General features: G+C 43.1%; 1 protein-coding gene across 3 annotated transcripts in view; it reads right to left on the bottom strand.

The window, feature by feature from the left end:
• PDIA5 (protein disulfide isomerase family A member 5) overlaps positions 1–19,755 on the bottom strand; it is a 97,897-nt gene that overhangs the window by 68,175 nt on the left and 9,967 nt on the right. For all 3 annotated transcript variants that reach the window (XM_066190268.1, XM_066190265.1, XM_066190266.1), the window contains 3 exons: positions 17,131–17,257; positions 14,067–14,154; positions 446–529 (listed from right to left, as the gene is read on the bottom strand). In XM_066190268.1, the coding sequence (XP_066046365.1) occupies positions 446–529; positions 14,067–14,154; positions 17,131–17,257 (299 nt within the window). The remainder of the gene's footprint in view (positions 1–445; positions 530–14,066; positions 14,155–17,130; positions 17,258–19,755) is intronic.

Here is a 19,755-nt window from a genome sequence, read left to right as displayed (position 1 = left end):
CTCCCACTCCTATTATTTTCAGGAAGAAAAATCCCTTGCTGTTTCACAACACTCGCCTTTCTCCACTCACATTATGAAGGACTATCTCAAGTCAGAAAGGCGAGAGAGGTGAAGCAACTTGTCCAAGGCACACACCAGCAGGCAAGTGACAGAAAGCAAGAGAACTCAAACCCCAGGCATCAGCCCCATGCACTGGGCAGTTTTAGTCCATTGGACATCTCTCCCTGCCCCCACTCATGCTTTTAGTGTTTTCTGTTCAACAGCAGAATAAATTTAACTCAACTTCTGTCATAACACATCCTTGCACACTGAAGAAACAGCAATCAATTTCATAAGATAAAAAAAATAAGTCATCTTAATGCTGCAGCAGCACAGGGCTGAAAGAAGAGCACTCTTAATGGGGGCATCAACAATTATGAACTACGAATCCCAGCCCAGCACTCACTTATAATGGAGTAAATCCACTCCCTTCTCCTTTGAATTAGGATCTACCTTCATCTTCTTGCATAATTTTCGGCTTTCAGTATCACTGCAAAAAACACATATTGGAAGAAAGGTTACCAAAAAAGAAAATCAAATGCATTCAGTTCTGAGAACTCACTGCTGTGCTTCCTCATCAGCAATTAATTCAAACTAACAGTAATGTGGAAGCTGTTTAGCTAAGTTTGTGGGACAAGCATTATAAAAGCTCCATGAGTCAATTTAATTTCTCTGTTTGCTTGGTCAGGACACAGTGAACTGTGTTAAATTTACATTTCAAAGCCAAGCCCTAACCAGTAAAGAAGTAGCTCATTCCAGCATGTCCAAGGACCTCAGCAGATCCTCTGCCATGAGATTAACATAAAATTTACAAAGTCAAATTTCAGTAAGACCATGCTACTGTTAGGGTGGTAGTCAAAGAGCACTGTTTGTGAAAAGATTCAAAAGGAAAGAGCAGGTCAGCTTTTGCATTTGGCAGAAGACAGTAAAAAGCAAAAAAACCCCATGTTCATGGTATGTCCAAGTCCAAATCACAAGCACTCAGCCTGAAAAAGGTCCTGCAGAAAACAAAAACCAACTGAAATTCTGGAGCCACAAGCCCAGCAACCCCATTCATTCTAGGTATGAAAGACGTGTCCTGGAGCCACACCTGGAAAGCAGAGGTAAAAACAGCACTTAAAGAAGGAGGGAGGTATCAGCAGACAGACCTGCTGGAGGTGGTCTTCAAATTGAATGAGACTGAATTGCTTCCAGCACCAGATTAGGCTGACTTGAAGCAGAGAGAAGGGTCATGGGAGAGAACTGCAAATACATCTGTTTCAGTGGGCAGGTAAGGGGTCTGCACAGCCTAACTGCCCTCCTAAACAGTGCAGGAGGGAAGCCACAAGGAGACTTCAAGCTGAAGTGAATAAGAAGTTGGTCAAAGATACTGAGAGATGAGTAAAACAGAAAAGATGATGATTCACATTGACAAGGCTGTTCTCTGCATTGACAAACAGCAAGATTAAACAGCTCAGAAACTTGTTCCCAGCAGAGGACAACTTGTACCTTTTACGCAGATAAATCAATTTAGAAAATGAAAACACTGAAAACCCATCAAGTTTAAACTGATTAGAGACAACAAGATGCAAGGCTTGCAAGAGCCTCACCAAATTAAGTGCTGCTGCCGGCACTGGTGCTAATTCTCCCCATGTTCTCCAGCTGCCTTTCTACAAATGTGAAGAACAACAAACACCAGGTTCACAGTGAGCTGCAAGTGAGAATGCACTTTAGTAGAAACTTCCCAAATGCTTATGGGACATGGAAGTAAGGAGGGATGTGCCATGGACACATGCAGCAAAATCAGAGTATTATGCTGAAAACAGAAATGAACATTTTATGGAACTAACAAAGCACACAACTACCACACCAGGAAGGAGCACTTGTAATCCCAATTGAACAGAAGTGTATTTATCTGAAGAGTCTTACTGAATTCATCTGAATTTTGCATTTTCACATCACTGTAACCCATAAACACTCTCTTTGTTTCTCTGGGAGGCTGGAGATCTGAGCTTGAGAACTGAATAAGGTGGACACGTCTCCTTGTAACAAAACTAGACTACAGAACAAATGCCCTGGATTTGTAGTTATGCCAAAAAAACTGTGTTTGCCACATGGAGTTCACACAAAAAGCCTGCAGCAACATCAAACCCAGGGGTCAGAAATATTCTATCTTCTCTTCCCTGCAGTTCTCCAATGGTCCCATGGGCTAAACCTAAATGACTTGAAGGTCAAGGCATCTCCACAGTAGACACCAGTTTCAGATCATCCTTCTGTCCTACCCCAGACAGATTCAGGCATAGAGAAGGTCTTGTGGCCCTGCTGCAGCTGAGTGCCAGGCAGTTAACTGCACTCAGCCCACACGGCTGTCAACATTCAGAAATGCTCTTCTAGACACTCCCAAACGTTGCCAGGTGTATCTGTGGCTATCTCAGCTTTCCAGGACAAATGTTAGGCGCTTGATGTGAACAGCAGAACGCTGAAACTTCAGCAACAGGGTCTGTAAAACCCCAAGATGTGCAGACAGTTGTTCTGGCATAAAGAGAGGACTAAATTGGATATCAAGAGAATCCTGTGCCTGTTCTACCACCTATTTGGTGCAACTTCTCACCATGTAGGCAAGAAAGCGTAATTTTCCCTTATGTGTCATCTAGAGATCTGAATGGATACTAATATTCTGCCAGGTTTATAGCAGAAAAAAAGCTACAAAGCATTATTACTGAGCTATACCTGTGAGTAAGGAGCTAGCAACTCCTATCACTTCAACTCCTAGCAATTCATTTTCTGTTTGCATGAGTTCCTATTAAAAAAAAAAAAAAAAAAAAAAAAAGAAAGATAAGAATAGCTATTTTGCTGGATCTAAGTGTGCCCTGCTTTCAGGATTTCTCCATTTGCAGAGATTCACACAGCTGCCTGAATGCACAGACATTATCACAGGAAAGAAGGCAGCAGTTTGCTCCAGTACGTCTCCTACCATTTAGTGAGCAGATTCTCTGCACCACTGCATTGAGAGTTAGGCCTGTTTATGCAAGCTATCTGCACTGATGCATGGGATAGAAGAGGAGCAAATTCCAATAATAGGAATTGTCTAAATATGTATCAGTAATTTTTTCATGCATCAGTGCAGATTTTTGCACATGCCAGACCCACCAGCTCAGATTCTATGCTAACAATTATTTGGAAAAAGCAGGAGATTTACAGAAATGGCAGAGATGGACCCGTCTGCTTTTCCTTCTGCCTTCACTTACAGACAGACAAAAATAACCTGCAAAGAGCAACCTGCTCTGATATCACTTGGTAATGACCATTATTCTTAAAAAGAGTAAATATCAACACAGATGCAGCCTGCTCTGAGACTTGTCTCTTTTGAATCTCAGCCAACAGCCTCTCTCTAAAGATGAGCTCCTCAACTCTCACATGGGAGAGGGTAATTAGGACTCCGGTTCTTGCAATTTAATTATATCACTTGAAGAGGCAGTGTAAGAGTTTCTTATAATGACTAAAAGTAAAAAAAATAAAACCAACAAAAAAAACCCTAAAAAACCAGAACACCCAAAACAGGAAATAAAAGGAAAAAAACCCCAACCCCCCCCCCCCCCCCCAAAAAAAAAAACCAAACCCCAACAAACCACAACCTAAGAAGCCAGAAACTACCCCAAAAATCAGCACTCTACCAACCCAGGCCAAGCCACTGCAGGCAAGGCACCAGGCTCGGGAAATACTGGCTTGAGGATGAGGTCAGTAATGTGTCCCCAGCAGCCATCCTTGGCTGCCTCTTGCCATTTCTGTCCAGAGCAATTTGAACCCTGGCAGGTCCCTGCTGTGCTGCTGCCAAAGGGACCCTTGCAGGCAGTCCTACAATAATTCAGCATTATCTCTCTGGAAAATCATCCAAAACATCAACCTATTTTCAATACCACAAGGACCACAGCAGCTGTCTATGTGGTAATAAGGTCAAACCTTAAGTGGCACGATAGCACAGCTTCCTTCAACTCCCACAGGCATGTTCTCTACTCCTCCTCTTCTACAAAACCAAACCAGGGCTCCAAAACGTGCCTTTGCTGGAGAAGTGAAGACATATGACCGCTTGGTAAAAAGAAGAATGAAATGAACGATCCAAGCTGACCTAAGCAAGAAGTCTAAATAACAACAAAGGCAGCGTGCACTGCAAAGATCGCGTGCACACTTCACCCCTTTCCATTCACATCCCCACCTCCTCCACTGGGACATATTTCTGTCACTGGGGGTTATGGTGGAGCTGGCAGGAAGCCCAACTGGAGCACTCCCTGTAAACCTCTGGGGTCCCTTGTCAGTGTTGTCATGCATGAATAATCCCTCAGCACAGGCAGCCAGCTGCTACCAGGGCAGGAGGGACTCATGAAGGAGATCTGGCCTCCTTTGGCTCACCACCAGTGCAGCCAGCTCCTGAAAGGGACATGTCACAGCCATGCCTTAGGAGTGGCACAAGATACTCTGCCTGTCCAGGACTGCCCACAGGTCTGGACACCCATGGCCATAATGATGGAGAAGCAGCGAGAGATACTGATGGCAGGCCCCAGTGGCAGGAGGAGCAACACAGGAAAAGGCTTTTGCAGCAATGTATGAAGGTAATTTGGAGAGAGAAAGAACAGAAGATAAAGCTAGACAGAAGGAATACAAAATAAGACCCAGGAGTTTTGCTGCAGTTAAGTCCACATAGTTTCTAAATCTAAAACAAGTCCAAGCTGGATGGATCCCAAGTAAAAAATGGTGCATGGAGGTGGAAGTGCAAAACCCCTCCTTGGGGCAAATTCAAATATTGCCCAGTCAGGTCCCAAAGGAATCAAACATCCTCAGCGCTCTTTCATGGGCACAAATAACATCTTCTGCAGCTTTTTAATTATTTCCCTTATTATGTAACGCTGCCCACTGGCCTCTCATGAAGACAGGAAAACAGCCCCACAACCACACCTCTGGGGAGGAAGGATCTGGAATGACTGTCAAATTCCCTCTTCAGCAATGACAAAAATGCCATCCCAAAACGTTCCTGTCTCCAGCTGCCAATGTAACAGCAGAGTGTGCACGTGCTGTGTGGTCACATTGCTTCCACCCTGGCATCCCCTAACACTTTGCAATGCAGAGTGCACCCAGCTTTCTTTTTCATCCATACCTACGTGATTTTCAGGCACAAGAAAAGTAATTAATAAAAATGCTGACAGAATCAATTTAAGTAACCAGGTCAGTAAATATGCCTGCACATAACCTATCTCATTCCTCTATCAGCATATGATGTAACCACATGCAAACCACAGACCTCACAATTTCTAAACAGGTTTTCTCTTTTATCTGTACATCTCACCATCTGAAACAGGGCTCAACAATCCATGTAAATTATGCTTCAGCAGTCCCTTAAATCACAGTTGTGCCTGTAGACTCTAATGCAATGGAGGCTCTGTTGTATCAGCAACTGTACAAACACTGCCACTGTCCCAACAGCTGGAAGAGACAAAACTGAGCAGGTAAGGAGAGAGAGCAGGCTCCAAGAGCAAGGGAATACAGCAAAGCAGAAGCAAGATTGACTGTAAAGCAAGCCTCCCAACACTGGAAAAGCTTTGGAAGGTACCAGTCAAAGCTGTCATCTTGTTACCAGCACACTCTCTCATTCTTGTCTCTGTTGTTCAGGTGCTTTCATTCTTCTACGTTATAGTGAAAACTATCACAGAGAACTCCAGTAACAACTTCAGGGAAGTTCAACTGCAATTCAGCCCAGCTGTCAGAAGTGAACTATCAAACAAGGTTTCCCAGCCCAATGCACAGCCTCTGCAATACCCTCTGGCTACCTTCCGTAGAATACACACTCCAGACAACAGACTGATGAACATCCTGGGAAAGCATGGAGTTGAGATCCTGCCAAACAACTAATTGAGCTTGTGACCCCAAAAAAGCAGCAAAAGAGGTGTTAGCAGCAAAAATTTCCTCAAGCCTCCTAAAAGTATGAAACACATTTGCACTTGCAAAGCTAATTTGAAAGAGGAAGTCATTAACAGTCAGTTATAGTTAGATGTGCTCCTACAAGGTTTTGAAATAAAAAAAGGGAATTCATTAGCCATTGTTGGGGACAATATGGGATTTTGACCTACGCTCCTTGTAGTCATCGATTCCATCCTCCAACAAAGACTGTGTGATCCTTTTACAATACAGCAGTTTGTGTACTTTGCGGACCAAACAAAACCAGATTGATTCTAGCAAAACTCTCCTCTTCTCAGACTGCAGGCATTGCCTGCCTCCCCGTCATCCTCATTTCTCCCTCCCATCCTGGGCCAGTAGCTGTCATAAATGCTGCTAACAGTATGTGAGATTTGTAAGGCTCCTCATATTCTATAATGATCCCACACCTTCCCGTTTCACTCTCTCAAGACCAATCTGAAATCAGAAACGAAAAAAAAATCCTAGCTAAAAAAATCACATCTCAAACCATCATGCTGGCTTGCACTTCTCCAAAGAGCTGGATGGTAATGGCTTACACCTACTTGATCAGAAAACCCATTCTCAGCCATCAGTGCAGAAAGGCACTTAAGATACTCTGTGCCTGAGTGGGGTTTAAGGATCTGCAGGCACCAAAATAGGAACACGACCCAGGAGAAACGGATGCAGAAGTAATGAGCACAGGAAGCTTAAACACAAGATTTGCCTTGAAAAACAAAGCAACGCTTTGCACCCATTCTGGGTTCCTGATGGAAATTACCTTCTAGAACAAGTAACAATAGCAACAGGTTTCCACAGCACAGAAGAAATGAACCAGTTAAACAGTGCGGCACATGAAAAGCTTGAACCTTTTAAGGGATGGGGGAGCGTGAAAGCCAAAACCAGAAAATAAACTCCTGGAAAGAATTAAAGATAAGGATTAGCAGATGAACAGGACAGAGTCTCATGTGAATTTAGGGCCTGATTTTACCCCCTAGAATGCAGCAAAAATCCCCACTTCAAGGGGGTATTGCAATCACCTTGCAGATGATTGCAGCCTTCTGCTCCAAACGCTCCCCTGGAACGTGCCAGGAATGCAAACAGAATAATCCATGTGTTGTGGAGACCCAGCACCACTTGTCACCCAATACAAACGACTCCCTGTGCCCATTAGTCAATTAGAGAGGCCAGGGATCTAGAGGAATAAAATTAAAAAGAAGTATTTTCTGAAAATTAAAACCCATGAGATTAATTCTTACTGCAAGCAAGAGCAAGCCAAAAAGCAGAAGGAAAACCAAGACAAAGAGGTAACACGTATCATCATATCGTCAAGCTACAACAATTAAGGGAAAAAATTATAAGCTCCAGCCCCTGCAGAAAGTCAAGAAGTTATAATGAACAATACTTTCCATGGAAATATAAATTAGCAAGAGGCACTTGGCAGCCCACATACCTGCACAGAAATAAGGTAAACACATTCACAAGAGCTACCAAAGGCTTTGCAGGAACTTCTAAAAACATCGAACGCTCAAGTTTTTTTTGCAAAGCAGCAGCTTCTCTCATCCCACAACACAGCACGGGGGAACACTGTCCTAACGTGGGACACAAGATGACTACTGCTCTGTCTTTGAGTTCACACGAATCTAAGAACCCCAAAATGCAGGTTTTCAACATGTCACCCATGGGCACACAGATGCTGCAGCCTTTTGTATACCCATTTATGACCTTTAGGTGCACCATGGGCCCGGAGAGGATGGATGCTAGAGGATGCTTTAAATGAATTACTGGGTGCAGGAAAACAGAGTAAAAAATACATTACATCTGAATTCGCTTACTGCTCATTTTGATCTGAAAAGCAGCAATGTTGAAGATTTGGCTAATGAGCAACTCTAGGAAAAAACCCATGGAATACTTAAGTTTAGGATGAAACAGACATGACCTCAGGCTCATACACACAGCCGTTACTGTGGATTTAGTTAATTGCTCTGTGTTTCTGAATTAATGCAACACACCAAACTGAATGGGTTTAAGTCAGGAACTGAGAGCTTACTTAAAAAAGGATGTTTTTCAGGTTGGGATAACACTTCCTGCATGGTCACTCTTACAGTAAAAGAAAAAGGCTTTAATGTGAATGGACATTAACCACACAGACCGGTTATGACAGAGACGGGAGGAAGGCACCAAAAATCTATGCTGTAAATGCAGTTTGCCCGTACACATGGCCCTCACACTGGCAGTATAACTCACTTGCAAAGTGTTCCTGAGGGACACCTGCCTTCCCTCCCCTGGACCAGTAGCAAACAGAGCCCCTGTAACCTCCCCCAGGCTGGCGCTATGAGCCATCCTCTCCTGAGCTGCCTTTCACCTTCAAGGCTACTGTAGAAAAATGCAGAAATCCCAGACACCACAAATCTGCTTGGATGGAAAAGGCTGTACTAGGGCAAGAGCAGCACTACTCCTTTCTTTTTTCTCTCTCTATTAGGTCTGGTCAGCTTTATTTGCAATTTCAAAGCTTTTCATCAGCTTTAAAATTCAGCTACAGGTAAGAAAGACGAGTCGACTTATTCTCTTAAATAAATCCTACTTCTGAGTGGCTTTATTGGATGAAGGTAAAAACTAGAGAGCAAAATTACTGTAACACCATCTGTACTGCCAGCCTTATTTCTGAAATTTCTCCCTGCTATGTCAAGGCATTAAACACATCCATTTATGACTGTTTGGATAGGTAAAGCCTTTCTGTATCTAAGGATAAGGAAATTATAAATTTGGGAAGATCTCATCTATAAGACAGAAAAACAGGGATATTAGGGAAAACCCCAGAAAAGACAAATACTTGGGTGGATAGGGCTCTCTTGTAAAGCAGCATGTTTAGCTGTGTGGGTTTGAACATACTGCTTTGCCAGCCAAACCATGGTCTCACCTTTATGCTAAGTGCCATGGGACTGCTACAATAACAAGTAATTATTTGGGATAGGGTCTACAAAGAATGATGCACATGACACACAAAAGGGACTAAAAGAATGACACACAAAAGCAGAGAAAGTGGGATTAAAACCAAACAAAAATTAGTCAGACATTTTAACCAGATGGCATTTCCTCTTCCTAGCAGTCTGATGTGCTAAAGCCAAGCACACGCGCTATGACAGCAGATGGAAATCACACAGCTTTGTTTATGTTTGGGACCTACAGTAAAGGGAACCATGCAAGCTTGAGCAGAGAATGATTACCCAGAGCCAAAGAAATGGGTGTTTTTAAAAAAAATACCAATCCACAATTGGGTGGGAGTTATAGTCAATAAAAACTCGAGACAATTCAGTAACTGGAAAACCCAGGAGCGTTCTCTAAATCATATTCATGATGGCGAGAGCTACTTTCAACCTCTTCAAAGCTGCACCTGACCACAATGTGCTTTATAACCTGCCAAACACATTTTCTTCTCCTCAACAAAGCCAATTTACTTTATTTCCACTTCACCCAAACTATTTACTCTTCGAAGTAACATCAGTCCTTGGCCACACTGTGGTCTATCACAAAACCAACTTCAGAAGGCTACAGAATAACTTTCTAATGACTGTTCTTCTAAGCCACACCTCAGAACATCACAAACTGAGAGTAGAGCTTTGTCTGCTTTAAATACAAACAGCAACAATTTCGTCTTTCACTCAAAAGGTAATTCCATCTTACTGCGTTCCCAGGCACATCACTTTGTTTCTTTTACTTGCCACCACAAGGATCTGACAGGAGTTTCTATTTTTAACAAAACTCCTCTTTTACTTGACCACACCAGTGCTTACCTCCAGTTGTACCAGGCCTAAAAAAATGGAGGTTTTGGGAGATCGGGGGGACACAGAGGCTCTGCAGCACAAACCCCAACCTGCTGTCAGAGCTAGCAGCAGCCAGTCTCTGACACAGAAAACACCACGTCCTTTTGTGCGTTTTTGCACATATCCTAAGCTTTTAACTCCCTATGATGCCCTTCAAATTTCCAAACTTCAATCAGCCTACGACTAAAAAATAATTCAATAAACAGCCCAACCTCCTGCCCATTCCAATTTCACGTGAATGCCCTAAAGAGCATACATTCATGCTGCTGCAGCATTTTTCCTGTCAAAGTTCTCCACACTCTTTATAAACATTGAATAATGAAGCAGGCAATATTTACCCAGTTGCCTGGAAAACTGATACACCTTTTGTAACTGCACAAAGTAACAAGAAGTGACTCCTCAGCAGTGTCACGAACAGAAGCTGTGACTCCCAGCTCCTATTAAGGTGGCATCTCCCCAGACACGAGTCCCAGAACATTTGTTCCCAAGGTGCCTGATCCATGTCTCTGGAACACTGAAGATTTAGCAACCTGCAAAGGTGTGCTCCATTCCCAATACCATGCATCTCACCAGGCATAATTAGTTCAGTCTTCTCTTGTCTCTCACACCACCATTCACTCAACATCAAATGCCTCAGCAAGGACATCTTAATTAAAACATGCAAAGGCTAAAATAAAACGTTTTTGTCACATCACTGCTGGGTCTTTCATTCACAACTGAAATAGCTTCATGTTGAACTGTGTACAGAGCCACATATGCTATCTCAGCACACAGCAGCAAACAGCGACCACTTCAATGCTGTGAGCAATTCTCAAGCTGCCCCTTCATCTGTGGAAGGAGGCGTCGATCTGCCTGCAGGAACTGACTGAGCCCTCCCGAACGAGGACCTTATCTACAGTGCCACATGCAGGGGGGTCACACTCCAGCACGGCACTTGGCACAAGTGTGCACAACTGTGCAGGAAAGGCAGGCACACGGCATCCCCAGCCCCACACTTCCCATGTCTCAGCACTCTGGGGATCTCTGCTACCCTGCACAAAGTGACAAACTAAGTGGCAACCTCGTCTACTCACCCCTGTCACAGCAAGAAACCAAGTATTTCCCTATATCATGCTGAAAAGCTAACTTCCCTCTCTCCCCGAGACCACCCAAACTGGAACTGAAAGCTCAAAGATGATCTTTGTCTTATACCACAGACACAACAGAAGCCAAGGCCAAGGAGCACGGTTTCCATGCAAACCAGCATTGAGGAAGTCCTGAAGGCCACACTTCCAGCCACAAATCTGCACACTCCCCTACACTGCATGAAATCCACAACATGCTGCTGAGGCTTAGCAATCCACACAGATCTCAGGCTGCGCAGCAGAATATTCTTGCCTTCTCCTGAAAATGAGGGGAAGGAGAATGATAAGAAACAAAAAAAGCACTGCCAGTAAAGAAAAAGGAAAAGAAAAGGACTGCCATCATCGCCACAGGGAAGCAGAGGCACAAACCACAACTCTGCATGTATGCCAGCCTTGCCAACGCTTGGATCCGAAGGCAAAGAAGCCCAGTGCAGCAGGATGTGAAGAGCAACGCCAAAATTTCCCACTAAATATTGCTGCCAAACAAGACATTTCTTGTCAGTATTTGTAAAACAAATTGAGCCTGTGCTGTAAATATCCCTGCATCTGTGTGCTGTTTGTTTCAGCACGAAGACTCGCAAATAAGCCTCCCAGCATACTCGCTGCAGGAGAGTGGCTTGAGCCACTCTGGTAGGACTCAGCTGTCCAGGCCCTACAACCGGCCCTCTGTGACCTGGGGCACCACTGCAGCCTCTGGTATTGTCACTGCAGCAAGGTGGGCAGTAGTTTGCAGCCACCTCTACACAATTTTACAAAAAGCAATAAGCAAAAGAAAAAAACCTTTCACAAAAAAAAAAAGGATTAAAAGTTACCTCAACGCTACTAGATTGATTTCAGAATGCTTCAAAAGCGTAACAAGCAAATCAACCACAAAACTTGGTTTAGGCTCAAACCATCTGTTTAGGGTTTCCTTTTGCATCCACCAAGGCCTCCTTTACCACAAGCCAGTCTTCCAGCTCACCTTGCCCCATGAAGCTAGCTCACAAACTCTGTTATGGTATCCCTTAGCAGGAGTGAGAGAAGGGATAGAAGTGCATCTCTGAAAAATGCCCAGCTATTTTTTCCAGGTTCTTCTCAAACAAGACATGAAAGGCAGCTCTGCTTTACCCTCAAAGAGAGAATCACACCTATTGCCAGGCTACAACATCCTGGTCACTGCCTGCCACTCGGCAAGCGGCAATCTGATTGTAGCATTACTGGTGTCAAAGAAAATTTTGGGAACCTGTGAATCTATTCCCAGGTCTCCCAACAGCATGACTTTCACCATGCTGCCTCACTGTCTGAGAGTAACTCACCTTTCAATATTTCCCCATCATGGTGAGAGGACAGGCACTGCAAGTACCAAGCTTCCTATGAAAACTGCTAAAGCACTGCGTGGGAGAGACTTGAAAATATATTTCTTGCAAGTAGCTTCCATAACTAAGTTTGGTCTAGATGTCAACATTTGGAAAATGAGAGTACATTAGGGTTTGATGAGTTGAAGTTCATTTTACAGCAAAACCAAATAATACATTTTCCTCTCCATCACCATTACTTTCAAACCCAGGAGTGGAGACTAACCTGTTGAACTAAGTGCCAAAACTTCCTTGGATTTCCAACTGAAGTCCTAAACACTGAATCTTTCCTTCTCCAACCCAGAACCACAACAAATCCTGAAGGGAGTTACTGTTTATTCTATTCCAGCAGCATTCTGAAGGGCCAGCTGAACAGCCTCATCATCTAGCATTTGTATATACCGCATACACCCACACAGAGTAAGCAGCAAGTCCCCCAACACAGAGGTTGCCCAAAACAAAAGACACAAAAAGGTAGCAACCAGTCCATAACCAGAAACTGAAGCTGATTAGAAACTGAAGCCAAGAGGTTGGTTCAGTATCCTATTTGCTAGCCCTCATTGCTGACAACAAAAAAATACTTATCAGTGCTTTTGTTAGAAATGGAGACTGGTTTTCATGGATTTCAGAGGTATGCCAGATCTCACAACGTTCACCTTGTCAGAGTCAATACAATTTATCCACTGGCTCTTCAGCAGGTGGCAAGTGGTTCAGGCTCCACTGTCCTCTGAGGAACAGCCCTGCTTTCTGAACATCTGCATCCAGCAGATGACTTGGAACTCTGTCCCCACCAGTTGGGCAGAGACGAAAGTGTGTGTGCACTTGGACAAGCTCAGCAGAATGCAAACAGAAGGCAGAGGACTCCGCAGTAGAGACACCTGCCTGGTGGCAGAGGGGGAGCAGGGCAGGTTAACAATAACAAACCCACATTAACTTGCATTTACCAATGACTTATCCTGGGTCACTGTTTGACGGACAAGGCTTAGTTTCAAAAGTGCAATTTTAAGGGAGCCACATGATGTGCAGAGCTGACTTATATTTGCGCACAGTGTACAATCTGCTCATACCATGGCAATCCACCCAAACACACAGGTAGGCTGCAAGCTGCTCCTCTGCAGTGCAGGAAGGGGACCTTGCCACCTGCAGGCAAAGCTCTCAAAGCTGCAGAGGCACTATGATACACGAGCTAAAACCACAAGCAAACTGTTATTTGAGTTGAACCACGGTGGAGATTTTCACATCTGCAAACCAGAAAGTACACACCTGTTCATTCCTCCCCACACACACAGCCACTTACAAAAACAAGCTTCTCTGCTTTCACATTAAAAAGTACCGGGAACTTACGCCAGCACAGAGGAAGGTCTTTAAAAGAAAGCACATTTTATTGAGAAATACAAATGGGTGGATGCTTCAAAACCAAGCAAACAGCCTTACTGCTCACACAACATTTGTTGTCAGAGCACAATTGCATTGCCCTCCAGCTGAGGCACAACATGTGAGATTCCTCCTCCCCTGGCTTGTGGGAAAAAAGCTTGCACCCTGTGTGTCCCCTATGAAAGGCAATGTTAGCTAGGGTCTCAATTTCAGGCTGAAAAACATGCTGTCAGAGAAGTAACAAGAGCCATAAGAAAAAAAATTATTCCCCTCCACTCGCTCAAAGGAAGAGAAGATGGTAAGATATAAGTTCCCTACAGAAAAAACTGCACAGAATTATGCGAATCCAGTTAAAGGCAAGAAGTTTCAGAGCCACCAAAAAAGCTAAGATAGCAATAAAAGCCAAAAGGAAAAAGGGAAAATAAGAAAGAAAAGAGCATGACACGTACCCACAGTCTATCCAGCTTATAGTACCTCGTCCTTTCACCTCCTGGGCCACACTGGACAGTAATCTGAGTGAACTTTCAGCAGCAGCAGCTGGAAGACAAAATTAAGTAATAAAACTAAATGAACAACAGCATTACTACTCCACACAAAATAACACAATGTTGCGTTTCTAAGTTCCGAAACACTTGAAGAACATTTTGTCTCATTTGAAGAAACCAGTGTAGCAGGGATCAGTGAAATCTTCTGTAAACTAGAAGGAAAGCTGGCTGCAGCTGAAGCTGGGTGGCTCCTTCCCTCTACCCCCTTAAACAAGACAATGAAATTGGTATTTCTGGACATGCTCCCTGAGCTACATTTATGGAGCTATACTGTGTCCTCTCCTACAGCTTCCATCCAAACACTGCCTTTTCCCTGTGGCTGGGCATGAACCAGTTTGTACCACAGCCTGCTAATTAGAGCAATTTTATTTAGTACTTTCATCAGCTGTAAGGGCAAGTCATTCAGCATCTCTGCCTCCCTAATTCTACCCCAGTCATACAAAGAAAATAACAGACTTTATTCTCATAATAACCCTGGGAGATACCCAAACCAACAGTCATGAGCAGTACCCAGAAAAGGTCCTTCCAAGTACTGGCTGTATTATAAATACCCAACAGAGATTTTTATATTATCATGCCACATGTGTAGATTTTGCAAAACACTACCATTCCAAGAGTCTTATAAATGGCATTAAAAATAAACAGAAGAGAGAAAAATATAGCAGTACAAGTAAGTATCCATTCCCCCAAAAAATCTAACAGGAACTGTTTCCTTCCTCAATAAACAGAAAATAGAAACCAAGAGCCTCTTCCAGATCTCCACTTCAAGTAACAGAATGTAAGAATGCAATATCGGGACAGACAGAAAGCTTCTGTAGACCAATATCCTGTCTCCAGCATCTGAGGAAGAGAGGGCCTGTAGATGTCAGGGTAGACAAGTAGAGCCAGCATGCAGGAATAATCCACCAAAGAATCTCTAAACCTTCACAATTTTTACCTCAATGATCTCCTGAGCCAGAAACAACCTCTCTGTATTTGACGGACTTTGCTTGGGCCTGATGCCACCAGAGACACCAACCCACACCTATCAGCTCTCAAGAAACTCTCATACCCCCAGTACCCAGAACATCCAATTGCCACCTCTCACCAACACAGAGACTTAGACAGGTGGGGAAATTCTTTGCATGTACCTAGAGAGAAATAGTTTAACAAATACACTTTTAAAAATAAGCATTCAGGGGCCCACTTGTCCCAGAAGACTCAGTAGCTGAGTACCCCTGGTCGGATACCCGGCTAGTAGGGGGAACTAAACATCTCCTGCAAATTACGACAACTCCCAAAACCAATGAAATTTCTGATTGCAACAGAAAGTGACATCTAGCTCTGCTCAGCCGGAAAGTAAAGCCTTTGTTCCAGCAGTATGACCAGATGCCAGCCAACATCTCATCATATCTGGGGGATGTATATCTGGGATTGAAATTGCACCTCCAAATTCCCATCTCTTTTCTCCCCTCCCCTCTTTCTGGATGACTGTTGAGCGAGTGATTTCTAATTGTGCAAGGATCACTGTTCCAGGAAGAAACATTAATTCCACAGTCAGCTCTGCATGCAACGCTTCAGACTGCTAACACCAACCAATTAAATAACAAAAACAGAAAAAAAGAAATCTCCATAACATGGCTTTTGAACAATGCCCCTAGGGCAACATTTATTAGATGAGTGTCACAGCTGAAGTGTTCTGGTTGTGCTGCTAAAAATGAAAGCAACCACCACTTAAAATATTAAGCGTAAAAAGAAAATTTTCCCTTTAAGAAGCTGAATAATACAGACGTCTTTTTATCTAAAGTGTTCCTTTCAAAAATCAAAAAGCATTAGAAACTCTTTTATGATTTTCACTTTGAACCTGTTACTACAAAACCACTTGGCCAAGTTCAAGCGCTCAGAGTTCCCCACTATAGCAAAACACAAGCATTTGAACAAAAAAATAAGTCATGTATATAATTTCAACTGTTTCACAATAAGCATATCTTTAGGAAACAAAGTTAATTACTCCAGCACCTGCACATCTTTGTCTGCAAAATTCTCTGGTGCTGGGGGGCAGGGGGAGGAGGATATTGGTCACCATATACTGCTCCAATTTGATACCCTATGAACTCAGAGCACCTCTACAATCACTGTGTTTAACTGACACAAGACCTTTGCAACAGGTCAGAAAAGGAGGACCCAGCACCCAAACAAGGCATTATCTTGTCCTGTCTGCCTACAGGAAGAAGAAGGAACAACAACAAAAATAACAATACAGCACTAAGGAAAATCACCTTTATTACACATCTTACTTCTTGCTGTTCAATGACTTCCACATCCACAAAAGCATTCTGCACTTGCGCATGGAGTTTAAAGATAGTTTCTTGATTTTACATGGTGTTATACAAAACACCCCTCCCCCCCCCCAAAAAAAAAAAAACAAGGCAAGAAAGAAGAAAAGGTACAGCAGGAGCAGAACAGAGCAAAGGAACAGCAAACAGGTAACCAAAAAGCCAGAAAGGTGAGCCTGAATGACAGAGGAAACAACAAAAAGATTCAAGGGGACAGGTGGCATAATGTGAAATGAGTCATTTTCCCTCTTACACAACAGTTCTTTTTTTATTTTTATATTTCGTTAATTAAAGCTGAAAGACAACCATGGGACACTCAAAAGTGTCAGAAGCAAAGATGGATTGATTTCAGTACTGTAACTATTCATTATGCCTTTCAGTGTCACCAGGAAACTACTGTGATAGTCACACCAGAAAGCTCTTATTACAGGGAGCCAGTTCTGGAGACAGAGCCAGAATAAAGTACATTTTTGCCAATGTGACAGAGCAATTAGAAGGCCGAGTTAAGAGGTCTCCAATCTTGAAACATCAGGAGCCTCTGAATTAAAACAAAGAACACTGGTCTCAAGGAAGCCCTTGCAGTCACATAGAAGCCCCTTGGTACACACCTTGCTGGGCACAAAGAGCTGTGACATCAAAAAAAGAAGACTTACCAGATTTGGAATAGAGCACTAGTACGTTATTCCGTGTCCTGAGAAGCTTCTTAAAATCCTTGTGATCACTTATTTTTTCTATGAGTGGAGACACCTTCAGTGAGTACACGAATGCTGGCAAGAATGCCTAGGGAAACAGAGAGCCAAAAACATCAGTCACGAATACAAAGACAACCTGCTTTTGCAAATTGCCGTGATGTTTTTTATAATCCTGAGATACTCTGCCTTAAATAGGCTATCACATTGATTTGATCAGCAAAACCAAAAGAAAAAATGCCAGACACGTGATTTATTGAAACTGGGCCACTACATTCCTAACAAGTACCCTTAAATGAAAAAATGAACACAACATCAAGAAACAGGATTTTACTAAAGATGCCACCCCTTTCAAAAGCTTGCTCCCAAGTCAGACAACCAGCTAACAATTCCTTTGTAATTTTAATATACTTCACCAAGAGAAGCAGCAAATTACCACTCTGAGAGCACTCTTGTCCCTACATCTCTGAACGTGCTGCAAACTCAATCCGGTACTTTGATACCCTACAGAAGACAGCGAGAGCCATGAAGTTAAAATAACCCACACTGACAGGGAGCAGATGTAGGAAATGAGAACAGAAAATGCAAGAAATCCAGCATCCGCATTACAGCACTAAGCACAACCCTCTCCCACCCACCCTTCCAAAGTGGAGCAGGGCTCATGTTTCCCAGTGCCCACACCGTGTCAAACACACACACAGCAGCGTCTTGTTCAGCTTCCACTGGCCACACGGAAGGCACAGCATTTGATCTCTCTGTATCTGAGTTCTGGATCTATGCAAACAAGTTATTTTCCACTGCATCTTTTAGTTCATTTAAATCACGACTGTTCCAGAGCAGAGTTTGACTGTCATAAAGTAAAAGTCCTATCAAATTATGACCATATCCTCAGCTAGGGCCTTTACTGCTTATTCTTACTGCAATCATCTTTAATAATAATTATATAATAATAATCTTATCCATCAGAGTATGCTGCTTCCCTTCTGCACTGTACTGAATTCGTGCTAATGGAATGATTAAAGGAAGCTTAGCTGGAGAAATTATCTGGTTTCCATTCACCTTACAGTAAAACCTTAACACTTAATTGCTTGGCTGAAAGCTTTAGCTCATTTGCCTAACACACACAAGAGGTTCAACACTTCCTTAATTACAGAACTGATTTTGATCGTGCCTTACTCCAGCCAGGCTGGAAAATATGTCCACCGTGAATGTGAAGAAGTAAAAGGCTGTTCTTGCACCCCATGCGTTACATCACGCAGCACTTTAAGGAGGGACTAAGGCAATGAAGTGAGAACACACAGCCCAGGCACGCACTTCATTCAAACTCAGCTATTTCCAAGCACCACAGTAACTGAGGCTCAGAAACAAAACCTGCACCTATGAAGCAGACTGTATAAATGCCAGAAGTCTTTACGTGTGGAAAAGAGAAGGGCACGAGGGGGAATCCTGGGACACAGGAGGAGAGAAGCTTCTCTCACAATGGAGAGAAGCTGAGCCGAGATGGAGAGCATCCTCAAAACAACCAGGTTGTTTGAGAACTCAGAAGTTACTAGAAAATACGCCTAAAACATAAAATCTGAGGGTGAACAAGTTACCCCACTCCACAGGCAGGATTCCCAGCACTGGGCCTGCTGACCAGATGGTCAGATTGTGAGAAGGAAGTGAGCACATCCGTGAGTCAGCCTCTACCTTCACCATTAATGTCCTTGATGCTTTAAGTCGACCAAAAGACTCATATTCTTCTAAACCCAGATGTCCAGAACTCAACCTTCCTACTCCAGGCTGATGTATGTGAATCACTTGTGTATTTTCTGAGATGAATACATGGTGTTGCCAATCAAAGCAGGCAAATATAGTTGGGCTAAGTGAGGTGACACAGACATGAATAATCCTGCCCAAAACCACCACAATCAGGAGCTGCACAGGAGAAATTAATCCAACATTATGGGCAGATCTCTTTAATGCTAAGTATTTTTTTTTAAAACTCTTTCCTTCACCTCAATTTTTGTAACTATGCTTTATTTATGCCATGAGTTACAGAAGACAAGAAATAAGTTTAACTGAACAAAGGGGAAAAAGTGAAACTACAGGTTGCTTGTTTGGTTTAAAAAACTGGACTCAATTAAGGATACTCTAGTCTGTGAACTCTATCAATAGGAAGCAATTGGACTTAAAAACCCCACAAAAGCCACTTTCACCATGACACCAAATGATAGATACTGTAAACTTTGTTTAAAGTGTTTACCAATAACTCATAAGAGGAGTGTTAAAATGACATGATCTTTGTGCTCTCCTCCAACCCACACCATTTTATGGTTTTAAGTATAGGCATTCCATGTCTTCTCCAGCTAGAAAGGCTGTTTTGCCAGTTTCAGGAATTTTCTCCTTTTTTTCTTTCTTTCTTTATAATGGCATAGCTGTAAAGCTCTTGAAAAAATTGGATTCTGAAAACAATGAGAGCTTTAACTACTGCCTTGTCGGTGTTGCCACTAGCAGAAAACTCACTGTGCTGGTGGAACAGCAGGTGCTTGGAGGGAGACACATGTCACATTGCATATACCCATTGCTTCCTTGCCCAATTCCTCTCCA

The sequence above is a fragment of the Chamaea fasciata genome, unplaced genomic scaffold, assembly GCF_029207755.1.
Source record: "Chamaea fasciata isolate MVZ Bird 193981 ecotype frontalis unplaced genomic scaffold, bChaFas1.0.hap1 SCAF_8, whole genome shotgun sequence".
Lineage (NCBI taxonomy): Eukaryota > Metazoa > Chordata > Aves > Passeriformes > Sylviidae > Chamaea > Chamaea fasciata.
This window is presented reverse-complemented; position numbering and strand designations above follow the sequence as displayed.